Source organism: Ahaetulla prasina, chromosome 2 (assembly GCF_028640845.1).
Source record: "Ahaetulla prasina isolate Xishuangbanna chromosome 2, ASM2864084v1, whole genome shotgun sequence".
Taxonomy (NCBI): Eukaryota; Metazoa; Chordata; class Lepidosauria; order Squamata; family Colubridae; genus Ahaetulla; species Ahaetulla prasina.
The window spans coordinates 39,607,749-39,626,285 of NC_080540.1; the positions used below are offsets into that span (position 1 = coordinate 39,607,749).

Consider the following 18,537-nt stretch of genomic DNA (forward strand, 5'->3'; position numbering starts at 1 on the left):
GTGTGCAGTTTTGAAACGTTATAGCCCGATCTCTGAAGTTTAGACCCTGCAACCCCTGTAATTAATCATAGATTTTGAGGGAAAAGTTGTGCCCTTGCGAATGGATGACAGAATGGGCCTCTGCCTGATCGCGCCCAAGGACTCCAATGGGTTTTGACTGTGCTGTTTGCTGTCCTTGTTTTGACTTTGAGACTTGGCTCTCTGTATTGAAATGCCTCGAGGCCAGATAAATATGAAAAGCAGTTTGATTCAGGCCTTAGACGTGGCTTTTGTAAGCAAGATTTTCAACCCAGGTGTGATTCTGTTTTTTCCCCTCCTCTTTTCCCCTGTTTCCCTTGTTTGCTTTATAAGACAGGAAGCATTCTTGAGGCAGATGCTTTCTTCCAGTACAAATCACTTTCCCCCACCCCTTTTGCTATGTTGGAGCAGATGAAGTATTTATTTATTTAAAATCATCAACATCATATCATAAAAAAAAACCTGGAGGGGGGGAGAGGGAACTGAAGGGGCGGTGTTGGAAAAAAGGAAGGAAGAAAAAAAAAAAGACGTGAAAGAGAAAATAAAATGAGCAATTGCTTACACAAGTGCCCTGTACATTCCTGACATTCTGTCAAGTGTTTAGAGCTGCCAGGCGTGATGTATGTAGTTCACCTGTCATCGTTTGATGGAACAGCAAATCTGTCACGCTGAGGTTTTTCGGCTGCGCTAAGGACCTTTCGCCCTTTCCTCCCCTTGAATTTCCCACTGGGCCATCCTAAGCCTTTGAAATATTTCCAGTTAAAGATCCCCTCAAGTCCTGCTGGCAGTTCAGCATTTTAACACCTGTGCCTGACAATGTCATGAAGAAAGCCCTAATGGGCTCCTCTCTCTCTCTCTCTCTCTCTCTCTCTCTCTCTCTCTCTCTCTCTCTGCTTCCCCTGCCAAAGCCTGCTGTTCTCACATTTTCTGTGATTCTGCATTACGAACTGTTGACCCATCCCTGGTAGAATAGCCTCTTCACATGGGATGCAGTGATTACGTGGAAGAGACCGCGACAACTGATACAAAATGGCACGCAGGCCATATGGGGAGCATCAATGCATGGGACAAAGAGCGTGCCACCAAATGGAAATGCCTACAGTGCAATGGTCCAAGAGAACCCCATCACACAAGAGCTCTTTCTATTATTACGAACTCCTTTGGGAGAGTTTCCCTGCATTTCAGAAGGGGTTCACCAATCCTAAATCGCTCTTTGCGGCTTGTAGCGAATTACTTAGTCCTTTGGATCCTGGGGTTCCTGCGCTATTGTCTAAAATGAAATGCATTGAAGGTGATTTGGTGGTCATGAATAAGCTCTACCTCACCCTTTTTCCATCCAATAGAGGAAACAATAAATATTTATTATTTATTTATTATTATTTATTTATTTATTTGTCAACAAGTACAAGGAAACAAGTAACAGTATAAACATAGACATGGACACATGAAAAAAAATTGGCACAAATAAAAGGATATAAATAGGCAAAACCTAGCCATAAACACATAAAATGAGTATATATAAATGGGAACAGTAGGACAGGAATGGTAGGCACGCTGGTGCACTTCTGCACGCCCCCTTAGGGACCTCTTAAGAAACACGAAAGGTCCATGGTAGACAGTTTAAGGTAAAAGGTATGGAGATTAGCGAGACTAACGACAGGATCAGGTAGGGTGTTCCAGACATTTACTACTCTATTGCAGAAGTCATATTTCCTACAATCAAGATTAGAGCGAATTAAATTGAGTTTAAATCTATTAATAGCCCTTGTGTTATTATGGCTGAAATTAAATAGATGGAACATGGCAAACCTGAAACAATCCAGGCCAACTAGATGTGCCGTGACTTACGAAATCCTGTTAATTTGAATCATGGATTCTTCTAAAAAGCCAGGGGTATAATTTGGGAATGCTCTTGGACTCAGGATTATATGTGGAAATATAGGTGTCACTGATAATTCAACAGTATATTTATCAGATTAGTTTTGATCTTCTACTTTGGCTTTACTTTGGCAAAACCTATCTTTGCTTTGGTGACATTTAAAGTGGGTTCCTGCAATGTGCTTTATGTGGAGCTGCTCCTCCCTTTTAATTACTGGCAGAATCTATGATTGACAATCAGTGCAGTACCCAGACTCTTTGAACAAATAATATTTAATATCTACTCGCTACTCTGCCTGTCTATTCATTACGGGATTCAATTTAAGTTGTTGCTATTTTCCAAGAACCAACAAACTGTTTGGGATCAAGTGTTCTGACTTTGTCACCATATATCTGCCTGAGATTTGAGGTCAATTCTAAACCCTATTCCAGCCAGGATTCTAAATGTCCTTTTTCAAATTGTATGTATCCAATGGGACAAGTTCTCTTATGATGTCCTTTGTTGAGCTGATGAGTCTGCAATCAGCTGGAGAGAGGCTCATAAAATGAAAAGAAAATATTTCTATACATCTTGAGCACCTCATAATATTCCCACCTGAAAATCTCTGTGTCTTCTTTTCCTTAATTTTAATTCTCTTTTCACTGAATTGAATAAAAACAGGTAAGGGAAAAAAGCATTTTATTTCTCTCATTAGTACTTCTCCATCATGTATACCTTTATCGTGTTGTGCTTTAGTGATTATCTTCTCTCCTGCTGCTAATTGTAATATTGTCCTTTTCTTCCTCTTCTGAACTTTTAATAACCATAATTTTTAATATTATTATTTCAGGTCTGGATGGAGACAAACAGGCTCCAACTCAACCCATCCAAGACGGAGTGGCTGTGGATGCTGGCGTCCTGGCACAGTCAGCTTACCCCATTGCTGACTGTGGGGGGTGAATCATTAGCCCCCAAGGAATTGGTGCGCAATTTAGGCGTTCTCCTGGATGCACGGCTGTCTTTAGAAGACCATTTGACAGCCATCGCCAGGGGAGCTTTTCATCAGGTTCGCCTGATTCGCCAATTGCGCCCTTTTCTGGACCGGGACTCGTTATGCACGGTCACTCATGCCCTCGTCACTTCCCGTCTGGATTATTGCAATGCTCTTTACATGGGGCTCCCCTTGAGGAGCACCCGGAGGCTCCAACTGGTACAGAATGCGGCCGCGTGGGGGATTGAGGGAGCCCCTCGTAGCTCCCAGGTAAAACCTCTCCTGCGCAGGCTGCAATGGTTGCAGGTGGTCTTCCGGGTGCGCTTCAAGGTGTTGGTTATCACCTTTAAAGCGCTCCATGGCATTGGACCAGGATATTTACAGGACCGCCTGCTGCCGACAGTTACCTCCCATTGTCCGGTACATCCAGTGCGCGCTCACAGGGAGGGCCTTCTTAGGGTGCCGTCGGCTAGGCAATGTCGGCTGGCGGCCCCCAGGGGAAGAGCGTTCTCTGTCAGGTCCCCGGCTCTATGGAATGAGCTGCCGGTGGGACTCCGTCTCCTCCCTGATCTCCGGACCTTTAAACGTGAGCTCAAGACTTTCTTTTTTCACCAAGCGGGGCTGGCCTGATTGATTTTAGTATGGGGGGTTTTAATGGGTTTTAATAGGGTTTTAGTTTTTGATAAAATTTTAGCTAATATTTTAAGTATATAGCGGTCGAATCAGATTTTTAAATTGGTTATAGTATTTTAATTTGTTTAAGATTTCTGTCGTTTTATTGGCTGTACACCGCCCTGAGTCTTCGGAGAAGGGCGGTATAAAAATATGAATGAATAAATAAATAAATAAATAAATAAATTTCTAAGATTTGGTAATGTATTACAATAAATTAGTTATTACAGATTATTACTTATTACAATTTTTTTTACCGATGTAAAATTGATCGTGTTTTAAAGCCAACTTTTGAGCTTTCTAAGGCTTTCTAAAAGTATTAAACAAGCAAACAAAGAAAGCTGTTGTTGAGTCATTTTGAAGAAGTTGTGTAATTCTGACCACGTTTAAAGAATAATCCAAGATAACAAAACAAGACAAAAAAAGAACTTCATTGGATTAGATTAGAGGACAATCTAATCAAACATTCTATTTCCAATAATGGTCAACTAGATGCCTTGAGGAAAAGAACAAATGAGGTTATGGAATGAGTCAACAGAGTTCTCCCAGTTTTGATCCTTAAGGTAGGTAAAGGTAAAGGTTCCCCTCGCACATACGTGCTAGTCGTTGTTGACTCTAGGGGGCGGTGCTCATCTCCGTTTCAAACCCGAAGAGCCAGCACTGTCCCAAGACATCTCTGTGGTCATGTGACCAGCATGACTCAACGCCAAAGACGCATGGAACGCTGTTACCTTCCCACCAAAGGTGGTCCCTATTTTTTCTACTTGCATTTTTACATGCTTTCGAAACTGCTAGGTTGGCAGAAGCTGAGACAAGTAACGGGAGCTCACCCCATTACATGGCAGCACTAGGGATTCGAACCGCCGAGCTGCCGACCTTTCGATCGACAAGCTCAACGCCCTAGCCCCTGAGCCACCGCGTCCCCCTGAGCCACCCTGTCCCCCTTTTGATCCTTAATATGCTGCAATTAGAAGAGGCATGCTTTCTCTGATCGTGAAGGTAACCACCAGCCATCATGATACTGCCTATTGATCAATGTATTGTTCATGAATTGTAGAAACTCTTTTTTGAAATTATCCAACCTGGTATACATCATAATGAATGAATTGCCTGCAGCTCGCGATAAGAATAAATTGCTTTTATCTGCTCTGAATTTACAACCATTCATATTCATGATTAAGGCTCATACAGTACATTTACTGTGGAAGGAATTTGGAGCCAGTTCTGACTTGATGCTTGAGACCCCATATATGTTACTGGCCATATGAAATATTGTCTTTAATTTGGGTGGGGTCACATCTTTTGTTCATGAGAGTTTGGAACCTATAGAGCCCAACAAAATCCAAATTTGTGGTTCAGTTCAAGATGCAGCTGCTGTCCTATGCCATCTGGAAAGCATTGGTAGTTAGTGCCTTTCTCTGTGTGTGTGTTTTAATAAAGATCCATGCTTTTCCAGGAATTTATCCAGACCAAGTTGTAATGCCGAGACAGGTAGCAGAAGTGCACATTAGCAGGCAAAATTCAAAGTTTTCTCTAATCTTTAAAGAGAGCACAATTCTCTATTAAATAGATAAGATTAAAGAATAATTTTACCAGTAGCCGTGTTCACTGTTTTCTTTCCTTCATCCTCCTAAAATAAATATTGGACTTGCTTATGTTATTGTTGATGTTGGACCTGTCTGGCAATGGCTCTGAGATCTTTCCAAGTTTGTACTGTTTTCCTTTCAAAGGGAAAATCAGACTATGATAAATAATAATTTTCATTGTAATCTTATTCTTGAGAGACTCTGGAGCCTTTTATGATAGCTGCCATCTAAGAAGCCTGACAAATATTTAAAAGATTAAATACTTAAAGGTATATCTGTGAAGGTAAAATGAAAACCAAGTTAAGGCCTGAAGTATGAGTTGCTCAGCCACATTAATCAGATTGTGTATTTTTCTACAAACAGGATTGTATAAAATGTACATATGACAATGTATTTTTCACATTGTCATATGAAAATATCTTCCTTTCTAAGATGCCCTAAGCATTCTTGCCCCATAGTCTGCAGGTTTTTTCTATGAATACACATAGTCCTCGACCTATAATCACAATTGAGTCCAAATTTTCTGTTGCTAAGAAAAACAGTTGTTTTGCCCCATTTTACAACCTTTCTTGCCAAAGTGAATCATCTGATCGTTAAGCGAATCTGGCTTCCTTCATTGATTTTGCTTGTCGGAAGTCAGAAGGGAAAGTTACAAATGCTGGTCACATGACTCAGGGGCAGCGCAACAATCATAAATACATGCCAGTTGCCAAACATCAGAATTTTGATCACATGACCATGGGGATGGTGCAATGGCTTTAAGTGCCACTCGCTCCTCACTTGTGGGGTGCCGCGGTGATTCTCGCCTTCTGTTCAACATCTATATGAAGCCGCTGGGTGAGATCATCTGTGATGCGGCATCCCGGTACAGTCAGCTGAGTCCACAGCTGACTGTCGGGAGCGAGTCATTGGCCCCGATGGAGAGGGTGCGCAACTTGGGCATTCTCCTGGATGAACGGCTGTCTTTTGAAGACCACCTGACGGCCGTCTCCAGGAGAGCTTTCCACCAGGTTTGCCTGGTGCACCAGTTGCGCCTTTCTGAACCGGGATGCCTTGTGCACAGTCACTCACGCCCTTGTGGCGTCTCGTCTGGACTACTGCAATGCTCTCTACATGGGGCTCCCTTGAGGGGCATCCGGAGGCTACAGTTAGTCAGAATGCAGCTGCGCTGGTGATAGAGGGAGCCCTCGTGGCTCCCGAGTGACACCTATCCTGCGCAGGCTGCACTGGCTACCTGTGGCCTTCGGGTGCGCTTCAAGGTGTTGGTGAACGCCTTTAAAGCGCCCATGGCATAGGGCCGGGCTATTTACGGGACCGCCTGCTGCTACCGAATACCTCTCACCGACCCGTGCGCTCTCACAGAGGGACTCCTCAGGTGCCATCGGCGCGACAGTGTCGTCTGGCGGCGCCCAGGAAGGGCCTTCTCTGTGGGGCTCCGCCCTCTGGAGCGAACTCCCCAGGACTCCGTCAACTTCCGGACCTCCGAACCTTTCGCCGCGAGCTTAAAACTCACTTATTCATCTGCGCTGGACTGGGTTAGTTTTTAAATCTATGGATTTTTAATGGGTTTTTATTCTAAATTTTTAATCTTAGCCAATTTAATAAGTTTTTTAATTGTGTTTTAATCGTATTTATAGTGTATTGTGTATTTTTTATCTGGCTGTGAACTGCCCTGAGTCCTTCGGGAGAAGGGCGGTATAAAAATTTAAATAATAAATAAATAAAATAAAAATAAATACATGCCAGTTGCCAAACATCAGAATTTTGATCACATGACCATGGGGATGGTGCAATGGCTTTAAGTGCCACTCGTAAATCGCTTTTTCAGTGGCGTTGTAACATTGAACGGTCACTGAACAAATGGTTGCCAGTTGAGAACTATCTGTACTTGTTTTCTGCAAATATATTTCAGCTTCTGCCATAGTCTCTGGCTGTCTCCATAAAGCTGTGTGCATTTCTCTGAAAAATTAGTATTGTGTGTTATAAACTGTGTTTAATAGCTGAAAGTAATATATGTTTTAGGACTTAAAGATTTATCTTTAACACTCCACAAGGAAAGTTCTCAGAAAGATCTGTAAGAACTTGTTTGGCAGATATTGTGGGGTTATATCTCACCAGTGTGCCAATGGTTCAACTCACATAATGTGCATTTGCTCTATCCCATCCTTTTTTGTTGTTGATATTGTTAGTTGAGGAGTCATGTCTGACCCATTGCGACCCCATGGACAATGTTCCTCCAGGCCTTCCTGTCCTCTACCATCCTCTGGAGTCGATTTAAGCTCACATCTACTGCTTCAGTGACTCCATCCAGCCACCTCATTCTCTGTCATCCCTTTCTTCTTTTGCCCTTTTTATGTTTTCTGTTAAAAATATCTATTCTGTAACTCTACCAATAAGGAGTACAATGACTTCTGTGTGCTTCTGATATTGAGTACAACCCATTTCATTGTTGTGAAGCTGCCCAGAACTGGAATCTGTTTTTGTTGGCATTATTGAAATTATTGGGAAGGACTGAGATTAGATTCTCTGATAACATTGGGTGACAACATTGATTATAGGGTGAGTACATTACTACAGAGAGAATGGGAAAGGTTGATTGATCATTTGCCATCAAGTTGGTGTCGACATTTAATGATTACTTAGATTTTTTCCATGATCATCATCATCTTTTAACGACCCCATAATCCCTGTGTCAGCGTTCTAGAAAACCCCTCCTGCAGAAAAGACTCCGAAGCCAACATCTTTCAAAGTTCTTTTACTAACATAGGTAAACTGGCACAGTTGGATGAGAACCAAAACTGGGGATTCTCTTTCCTCCCTCAATAATACAAACCCCAAAATCACCACCCTCATGATCCCTCTGCCGGTCACATGTTCCAATCCTCAACCATCCCATGTCGAAGCATCACTCCAGCCACTCCTTCTCCAGATGCAAACCTAGCCTGACCTTGACCGGCAGGAAGAATGTTGTTTTGTCTAATCATCCCTTGTACTACCACCTCCTCCCCTTCTTTCCCACAGAGGAGAAAGTGGCAGCGTGTGGAAGCCTTCGGTCTAGTATGGCTTCCAAAGCTGACACCCTGGTGGGGTGGAGTATGGGCAACTGAATGGATCTACCAGAGTGGCCGGATACCCTTCCTGTCACCAATGCAGAGTTTTGTTTAGCAGATATATTCTCAGTATGCCCAGAGAAAGAAATATCTGCCTCTAGCTAGGATTGAACTCACAGCCTCCTAATTGTGAGGCGAGAGCTCCACCTCTAGGCCACCGCACCACTCCAGATTTTCTTCATGATGATCTGTCTATAATCTGACTTCAGGTCTTCCAAGAGTGTACCCATTACCAGCGTAACTGAGTCTATCCTTCTTGCTGCTGATTATTCTCTTCTTCTCTTTCCTTCTACTTTTCCTGGCATTACAGACTTTTCCACAGAATTTGGGCTTTGCATAATGTCTCCAAATTAGGATAATTGAGCCCGGTCATTTGGCCCTCAGATGGGAACTCTGCATTAATTTGTTTGATGATCCATTGATTTGTTTTCGTGGCTGTCCATGGTATTCTCAGGAGTCTTCTTCAACACCAGAGTTCAAAAATGTTAACATACTTTCTACCCTGCTTCTTCAAAGTCCAACTTCTGGTCTAGAAATAGAGCATTTGAGCTGAAATAGAAATAGTGCTTTTGAGCTGAAATAGGTGAATAGATAGCGATGGCAATAGCACTTAGACTTATATACTGCTTCACAGCCCCCTTTAAGTGACTTACAGAGTCAACTTATTGCCCCCAACAACCTGGGTCCTCATTTTATCAACCTTGGAATGATGGATGCCTGAGTTAACCTTGAGCCGGTGAGACTCGAACTGCCAAACTGCTGGCAGGCAGCAGAAGTAGCCTGCAGTACTGTATTCTAACCACTGTGCCACTGCAGCTCGCTATAATCCCAACACATGGCATTTTGCAGCAGTGGCAACCTTATTTATTGATCTAGTATACTCTAAAACCTTGCTGTTCCCACTAAGACATTTCTTCAAGGATCAATGTAGAAATAATTGTTTTTACCTTGTAGAACACTTACAACTACTATCCTTCTGTGAAGAGTCCCAAAAGGGATAAAACACGCCCCCTTTTCTTTACCCAAGGGATCCCTAAAATCAGTAAGTCATTATTTGCCTGCTTCCTTCAATACCTTTCATGTCACAAGTCCAGGGTGGACACATCACTTTGAGATGTGTTGTGGTCAGAAATTAATGCAATTCAAGATCCCATGGGTGTCTGAAAGAAAGATGTATTTTCTTAGGCTTAAAGGTAAAGGTAAAGTTTCCCCTCGCACATATGTGCTAGTCGTTCCTGACTCTAGGGGGCGAGTTTCAGAGCCGAAGAGCCAGCGCTGTCCAAAGACGTCTCCGTGGTCGTGTGGCCGGCATGGCTAAACACCAAAGGCGCATGGAATGCTATTACCTTCCCACCAAAGGTGGTCCCTATTTTTCTACTTGCATTTTTTACGTGCTTTCGAACTGCTAGGTTGGCAGAAGCTGGGACAAGTAACAGGAGCTCACCCCATTACGCGGCACTAGGGATTCAAACCACTGAACTGCTGATGTTTCGATTGACAAGCTCAGCATCTTAGCCACTATGCTTATTCTTGACTAACAGCCTTCACAGTTATTGACAGCTTCGGCATTCTTGTTGGCACCGGGCTGTAAGATTTGGCTTGCAAATGACAAATACAACATCTACCCCAAAAATATTTCTGTACAAAGAAGCACTTGCCTCCTTCCCCCTCCGAGTCCTACCATGGTGCTCAAATGAACAAAACAAACAAACAAATTTAAAAACAAAAACCCAAAATGGAATCCAGAAGGCCATTTTCTTTCCCCACTCCAATGTAAATTTTTGGGCATTGCTTCTCCCAAGAGCTTGTGTATATTCACCACAATTATCAATAGGTAGTCCTTGGCACCAATCAAGTCCAGCCACTGAAGAAAGCTTTATAGCTGCTCTTGACAGAAGCAGCTGCAAAGCAGATGAAAAGCAAGGAACTTGGATTCTTCTGCTCTTCACATTGGATTCAGCTCAGATCCCGCACAAACAGTGTTCTGTTTATATTGCTTGCCAGCTTTGTAAACAAGTAATACAAATACACTATGTCAGCTTTCTTCTTCTTGGGACTCTCCGGATGTGTTGGGATGTCGCTCCCAGAATCCCCAGCTAGCATAGAAATGTAAATGAAAGTGAGATCAAATTTATCTTTTTCTCCATGACTTTTCTCTCTGCTATGCTCTACTCTGAAGTCCATTTTTATGATACGATTTTCAAGGTTTGTATCAGTGATGAAATCCAATTTTTTTTTACTACCGGTTCACTGGGCGTGGCTTGGTGGGCGTGGCAGGGGAAGGATACTGCAAAATCTCCATTCCCGCCCCACTCTAGGGGAAGAATATTGCAAAATCTCCATTCCCACCCCTCTCTAGGGCCAGCCAGAGGTGGTATTTGCTGGTTCTCCAAACTACTCAAAATTTCCGCTACCAGTTCTCCAGAACCTGCTGGATTTCACCCCTGGTTTGTACCTCTCTATCTGAAAAACAAAATGTTCCTCTACGCTATATGTGTGTGTGTAGTTCTCAAACCTTGGAGTGACCCAAGAAAACCAGAGTTTTATAAGTCACCATCCAAATCCATTCTTTTCTGTTGTTATTTTCCACCAAGGATCAAGTGTCTTTTAATTTCAAGGATGGAGCCATTATCTTCAGTGATCTTGAAGCCCAAGAAAATAAAATCTGTCACTACTTCCATTTCTTCCCCTTCTCTTTGCCAGGAAGAAGAAAATATTACCATCCATTGAAAGAGGTGGGAATGATTAACCAAATGAATAAATTTCTATCCTGGCGTGATCACATAATACGAGAGTGGTAGAAGTAGGGAGCTTTTTAGGATAGGATTTCCAAACATTTCTTTCTCCCACCCATGGAGTCTGGTGTTGGAAGTGGACGGGGATCCCATATAGCAATAGCACATAGATTTATATACCACCCCATTGTTCTTTACAGTTCTTTATATGCTTTACAGTACTCTCTGTGTGGATTTGCATATTGCCCAGAGCAATGTGAGTCCTCGTTTTTTCTGATTTTGGAAAGGTGGAAGACTGAGTCAACTGCAGGCTTACGGGCAGAGTTTGCCTGCAATACTGCATTTTAACCACCATGCCATCAGGTGTCCCATATTATATTTCCTCCTCTGAGCTTGGAGGAAGAAAAGCAAAGAAAAGCTCTCTTAGACATTTTATTCACACACACACACACACACACACACACACACACACACACACACACACAAAGAATAGTGGCCAAAATTGTGGAAAACTTTTGGGAAAAGTGTATTTTTGAGGTTTGATGGCTAATAACACCACTTTTTTGGGGGGAGTTTCAAGATAATCATATTCCACTGCTGGAATGGCCTGGAAATAGCCCAGACCTTAACCCAATTGAAAATCTATGGAGTCAACTAAAGAAGCTTGTTAATCAGAAGCAACCCAGCAATAAAACCCAGTTAATAGAAGCCATCATTCAATCTTGGTTTCACATTAAAATAGCTGCAGAACTAAAAGATTTGGTTCACTCCACGGGAAGACGTTGTAAGGCCGTAATTCATGCTAAAGGTTATCCAACTAAGGGGCCGGTTTAGCTCACGCTGGTAAAGCCTGTTATTATATTGTAACTGCTATTCTTATCTTGACTTTGTAAAAATATACAAATAGAATGAGACTATTGCCTTATACACTGTAAGCCGCCCTGAGTCTTCGGAGAAGGGCGGGGTATAAATGTAAACAAACAAACAAAAAAAAGTATTAACTCACATGGGGATAATTTTTGTATATCTCGTTTTTTCAATGGTGATAATTTTTGTATAGCTTGTTCTTTCTACGTGTTTCACTTTTCTTCTTTATACTGTAACTGCTATTCTAATAGCAAATCCTTCATAAAAGTTATTGCATTACGTTCTTGATTGAATTATCTTTCCATTGATATATAATTTTATGGTACTACTAAAAAAAAGTGGTGTTATTAACTAGTTTTAGAAAATACACTTTTCCCAAAAGGTTTTCACAATTTTGGCCACTACTGTAGACATTAAGAATAAAATAAGACTCATCCCCTGACTTGTTTGAATCCACACCTTTTTCTCCTTGAGAAGGTTCTTGTGCTTTCTTGGATATTACAAGAAAAAGGCAGTTAGTGTATGAAGGTACAAAGATGAAATAGATTTGAAAGTCACCTTTTAGGCCACACATGCAATAGCTTAGAATGATATTATTGCTGAAGTATAATTGTATTAAACATCTTCACACTTTAAACTTTTTAAAGAGGTAGTAAAAAGTTTCATTTGAAAATTACTGTAGGAATATAAGAAAAAATACATTCATAAAAATAATATATTTCAATGCCCAGGATGCAAAATACTAAAGGCATTACATTTTGAAACTGTTAATTTAGGTAACTTTATTTTAATTTGCACCAGAATGGTTGATAATTTCTTGTTTTCCCCCATATATGGTAGTTTGTAATGATAGCTGATGTTTCTCTCTCTCTCTCTTTTTCTCTCTCTCTCTTTTTCTCTCTCTGTGTGTAATGTGTGTGTTTGTGTATATATTAAACTGTAAAATGTAAAACTATAAAAAACATATACCTGTTGAATATTTTGTGTCATGTTGCTTTACGTGCTACAGAGAACAAAACCAGATTTAAAAATTACCATCATTTTAGCAGGTTTAAAATTGGACCAGCATAACATTTGCTTTGAATTATTCATTTGTATTCAGTTTCTGAAGGTCAAAAGAAACTACAGTGGTAATGCAGAAAGAACACTGATTTCATTAAAAATTTAGTTACTATTTGTAATCAAATTAACTCAGAGGGCTCAATCCTGATGTTTATTCTGTCAATAAAGTAAATGCTTTAGGAAGGGATACCCTAAGGATTGCGAAAGTTTATTAGCACAATTGATAATATTCTGCTGGACTCCCAGAAGATATAGTGTTGCAAATTGTTCAAACTCATGGTGACTTTGATTTTAAAAAAAGAAAAGCAAATCAAGCCTAGCCAAATTTTAAATAAATCATGCATCTGATAAACAACTAGGTTTTTGTCACCCAAGTGCAGCCATATAGCAATAGAGCCATATAGCATTCTACACTGCTGGTGTCCTGCTGGTGTCCTGCTGGTGTGGAATGCAATTTTGGAAAAGCTGTACTCTACTATCTATAATATGATATATTATGATGGACTTGTGTGCATATTGCTATGCACATACCATGAGATTTCTGACTTAAAGAAACAGTACTTCTGCTTGGGATTACAATATCTAATAATATATTTTATATGCCTCCCAGAGTTGGTTTGCATTGTGAGATGGGCAGCATAGAAATCTAATAAAGAAACAAATAATCTCAGCGAAGGTTTTCCAAAGTTTCCAGCTATATTCTTCATTCATCTTCAAATAATAGATAAATTAGAAACATATTTTGCCCTTCAGTTATTTGTCCAATATGGATTGCCTCCTACACCTTAGGTTAGGAAATTTCACTCTTTAGGGAATAAGTGTTTTGGGGAGATAAAGTATTTAAGATATTTTTACCTTAATTTGATTTATAACCTTACTTAATCAAGTGGAAGGGCTACCCCTTATCAGAGGGATCTTGGGTAAAGAGTAGGAACATCCAGGCTGACTGCCTCATAGCCAAATTCCACGCAGACAACCCAAACAAGCCTGGGGGGGGATCGCAACCCTAAAATCTATACTCAAATTGTTTTTCCTTTGCACAGGACGCCTTCAGGAAGTGAGGGGAGCCAAATGTCAACTCGCAAAGCATCCCTGGCTTGCTCTTGAGTTGCCATAGGCAAGGGCGATAGGACGCAGCATGGCAACCAAAAACAAAAGCACATTTTAGACATATATCTCTCAAGGCTGTCCCCAGGGTTACCCACAGTGACCAGAGGAAAGAGATCTCTAAAAACCCATGAAATTGCTCTTTTGGCTAATGTGACTGATGACACACCCTGGGGGGAGGGGGGAAAGAGGGTCAAGCCTGGCTCATAAATTACTAATTACTTATTTCTTATAAGTAATTAATTCTTATAAATAATAATTATTACTTATTATTAAGTAAGGTTAGATTTAAGTATTTAAGGTATTTAAGGTAGTATTTAAGGGTTTCCAAGTTCCCATTCCTAATTATGGGAACTTCTATGTTAGAGGAAAAAGATTTTAATATGTCCCTCTTAATAAAAAACTATGGTAAGATGAATTTGAGAAATAAGTAAATAAATAAATAAATAAATAAAATGAAAGCATTCTGAAGGAAAATAATATCTCTCCCTGAAATATTACAGTGAAGGAACTTACAATAAGTAAATATGGCAAATAAATACAAATGCCATCATATTAGTTTTGAGAAATACGCCTATAGATTTATTTAAACAAATGCTGGCCAATTATACTAGCGAGATTATGCCCTTATGTTTGATTACAGTGCCAGAGGAAAAAAGGGAAGTGAACAATGAATTTAAATTTTAAATGGTTTCATTTATTTGCCTCAATTGTCTACTTGATTTTAACAGTATTCAGAATTTTATTAAAATTATTATAATATAAAATACAAATGAAAATAATGATGATAGGAAAAGGGGAAGATTTGTCTACTTGATTTTAAATAGTAGACAAATTAAATGAGAAAAGTCCAATGGCATAGTACAGTAGAGAGCTAGAAATATAATATTGCAATATTCTTGAGTTGATATTATGGATTTCTTTAGGGCTTCCACAAGAAAACTTCTTAGGAGATAACATCATTGGTTTATTGCCTTTCATTTCAGTTTCATTTACCTGGCAAATGTAAATATTTAAAGGGAGCTGGTTTTTCCTTTTCCATTTTAAGGAACCACTTCCTCTCTGGCGGCATTTGAATGGGTTGAGTTATGTTTCCTCTGCTTTCCCAGCCAGCATGGCTTTTGGCAATTGGTTAATGGGAGGTGAGGTCCAAAATATTTGAGAACACCAGATTGGAGAAAAACCATCGTTCAGCATTAGCAGAAATGAGTTGTTTATCTTTGCTGGGAGGGGAGGGGGGGAAGCAAACAGGGAAAGGGCACCATTTTCTTATTTATAATGTTTAAGAATTACAATTTCATATATACCTTTAACAGATTAACAACTTCTGAAGGTAACGTCTGTTCCATTGGTTGATTGCTCTCTCTGTCAGAAAATTTTTCCTTATTTACAGGTCAACTCTCTCCTTGTTCAGTTTCCATCCATTATTCCTTGTCTGGCCTTCAGGTGCCTTGGAAAATAGCTTGACTCTTTCCTCTCTGTAGCAGCCCCTCAAATATTGGAACACTGCTATCATGTCTCAAGGACCTACTGATCCAGTTCTACAGAAGAATTATTGAGTCTGTCATTTGCACCTCTGTAATTTTCTGGTTTGGTTCCGCAACCCAACAAGAAAGACACAGACTTCAGAGGATAATTAGAACTGCAGAAAAAATAATTGCTACCAACCTGCCTTCCATTGAAGACCTGTATACTGCACAAATCAAGAAGAGGGCTGTGAAAATATTTACAGATCCCTCACATCCTGGACATAAAATGTTTAAACTCCTACCATCAAAACGACGCTATAGAGCATTGCACACCAGAATAACTAGACACAAAAACAGTTTTTTCCCGAAGGCCATCACTCTGCTAAACAAATAATTCCCTCAACAATGTCAAACTATTTACTAAATCTACACTACTATTAATCTTCTCATCGTTTTCATTACCAATCTCTTTCCACTTATGACTGTATGACTGTAACTTTTTGTTGCTATCATTAAGGGTTAAATTGCAACCTATGACCATCATTTGTGTTGTAAATGTTGTACATTTAATGAAGGTATTTTTTTTCTTTTCTTTTATGTACACTCAGAGCATATGCACCAAAACAAATTCCTTGTGTGTCCAATCACACTTGGCCAATAAAAAATTCTATTCTATTCTATTCTATTCTATTCTATTCTATTCTATTCTATTCTATTCTATTCTATTCTATTCTATTCTATTCTATGTTTCCCCTGGTCCTTCTCTTCACTGCACTAGCCATGCCCAGTTCCTGCAACCATTCATCATATGTTTTAGCTTCCAGTCTCCTAATCATCTTCTTGTTCTTCTCTTTCTAGAGCAGGGGTGTCAAACTAGTGTTGTCACAGCAGCATCACGTGACATATCGGGACTTTTTTTCCCCTTCGCTAAACTGGGTGGGGGTGTGGCTAGTGTGTGACGCATCCAGCCCACTGGCTGCGAGTTTGACAACCCTGTTCTAGAGTCTCAGCATCTTTTTTATAGTTTGGTGGCCAAAACTGGATACAGTATATATAAAAGATTGGATTTGGAGATGTGTGATTTAGCAAGTTTTGAGAAAATTATATATTCAGTTAATCAGAACGTGTCACTTTCTCTGTGTCTTTGGAAAAAAGATTCTTGGACATGCTTAGTCAACATTAAAAGTTTTATATTTTCTTTTAAAGAGTTACAAAATCAAGTGAGCTTGGACTATAGTTGTAATTTTTCTTCTTTTTACGTATTGACCTGTGTAAATTTTTCCCCTTTGTGTGTGCGCATAGTGAATCACTTGTTCTTATCTTATATATGACTGCCTGAAAATGGATTAATAAAAACGATTTGGTTTTTAGAAAAAAAAAAGTAATGTTTAGGAACATGTATAACAAATGTATACATCTCCACGGGACAAAAGTTAAGATATGCCTTATCAGCACTGATTTGCAAGGCAGGAACCAGAGTTTCCATATGAAAAAAAAAGAAGTCGTCTTTATCTTACTACAATATTGACATTAGGGCTACATTTTCCTTTGATTAGAATGTAGCGTCAGAAGGATGTGATACCGAGACAAACAGATATATGATTCCTTTTGTAAAGCAGCTGCTAAGGTTTACCCTTTTCAAGAAGTACAGGGGGTGTGGTAGGTGTTAAATGCAAATACCTAATATTTGGATTTCAAAGCAGAACCTCAGACCCAAACTGGCCAGACAGCCAAGCCCACCATAGTCACAGTCCCTTGCACTGATCTTCATAGGCAACTTCTGTATTTAGAAGTATATTCTAAAGCAGGGGTCTCCAACCTTGGCAACTTTAAGACTTGTGGACTTCAACTCCCAGAAGGAGTTGCCAAGGTTGGAGACCCCTGTTCTAAAGAGAAGAGAATTCGGAGGCATGATTGCTGCTGAATGAGAGATGATCTGAACAGACACCAGGGAAAATAGAACTTAGTCTACACTATATTCTTCGATGCTGATGCAGCCTTTTTCTTTACAGAGATAAAGAAAAATCCCCATTCCCCACCATCCAGTCAGAGCTGAAGAAGCTTCTTGGATAGTCATCCACCAGTGGCTCAGTGGCTCTGAGCTTGTCAGTCAGAAAGGTCGGCACTTCGACGGTTCGAATCCCTAGTACAGGTCTCCTGCGTGAGCAGGGGGGGTTGGACTAGATGACTTCCAAAGTTCCTTCCAACTCTGTTACTGTTACCCTGAGAAGTGAAACGTCTTCAACAAAATACCAGAAAGTCCAGTTGGCCCTTGAAAAAACACCTTTGAGACTACAGAGATAGATGATATTTTTCTAAAAAGAACTATTTTCCCCCCTTGATTAATGAGGAAATATACTAAGAAGGGGCGATAACCTTGCCTTTTTCTCCTTTTCCTTCCCTCTCTCCACTAGGGAGACAGACCAAGAGCTACAAAATGCAAAAAGGGCTTTTGAGATCAAATGGGGGGCCCCACATACTTCTCCTTCCCCCTCAGTCATGAAACTCAATGTGGACAAGTTCAAATGGTGGTGTGAGTAGTGAGTTGCCTCTCTGATGTTGGTATAGAATCGAATCGAATCGAATTGAATTCTTATTGGCCAACTGTGATTGGACACACAAGGAATTTGTCTTGGTGCATATGCTCTCAGTGTACATAAAAGAAAAGATATGTTCATCAAGAATCATGGTACAAATAAGCAATCAGGAAACAATCAGTATCAATATAAATTGTAAGGATACAAGCAACAAAGTTACAGTCAAACAGTCATAAGTGGAAGGAGATGGGTAATGGGAATGATGAGAAGATTAATAGTAGTGCAGATTTAGTAATAGTTTGGCACTGTTGAGGGAATTATTTGTTTAGCAGAGTGATGGCGTTTGGGAAAAAACCGTTCTTGTGTCTAGTTGTTCTGATGTGCAGTGCTCTGTAGCGTCGTTTTGAGGGTAGGAGTTGAAACATTTTATGTCCAGGATGTGAGGGGTCTGTAAATATTTTCCCAACCCTCTTTTTGACTCGTGCAGTATACAAGTCCTCAATGGAAGGCACGTTGGTAGCCAAT

General features: G+C 40.2%; 1 protein-coding gene across 3 annotated transcripts; it reads left to right on the top strand.

The window, feature by feature from the left end:
* The first annotated feature begins 2,187 nt into the window (after nt 1-2,187).
* LOC131192082 (uncharacterized) lies at nt 2,188-17,527 on the top strand. Of its 3 annotated transcripts, XM_058170898.1 has the most exons (4): nt 2,188-2,361; nt 2,727-3,453; nt 4,032-4,102; nt 17,488-17,527. In XM_058170898.1, the coding sequence occupies exons 1-3, from the start codon at nt 2,341-2,343 to the stop codon at nt 4,067-4,069; spliced, it is 786 nt and encodes a 261-aa protein (XP_058026881.1). In that variant the 5' UTR covers nt 2,188-2,340; the 3' UTR covers nt 4,070-4,102; nt 17,488-17,527. The 3 variants fall into 3 exon arrangements, 2 of the variants coding, with proteins under 2 accessions (XP_058026881.1, XP_058026880.1); XR_009153642.1 differs by lacking the exons at nt 4,032-4,102; nt 17,488-17,527 and having other exon boundaries at nt 2,188-2,557; nt 2,727-3,665; XM_058170897.1 differs by lacking the exons at nt 4,032-4,102; nt 17,488-17,527 and having other exon boundaries at nt 2,727-3,665.
* Nucleotides 17,528-18,537: the final 1,010 nt, after the last annotated feature.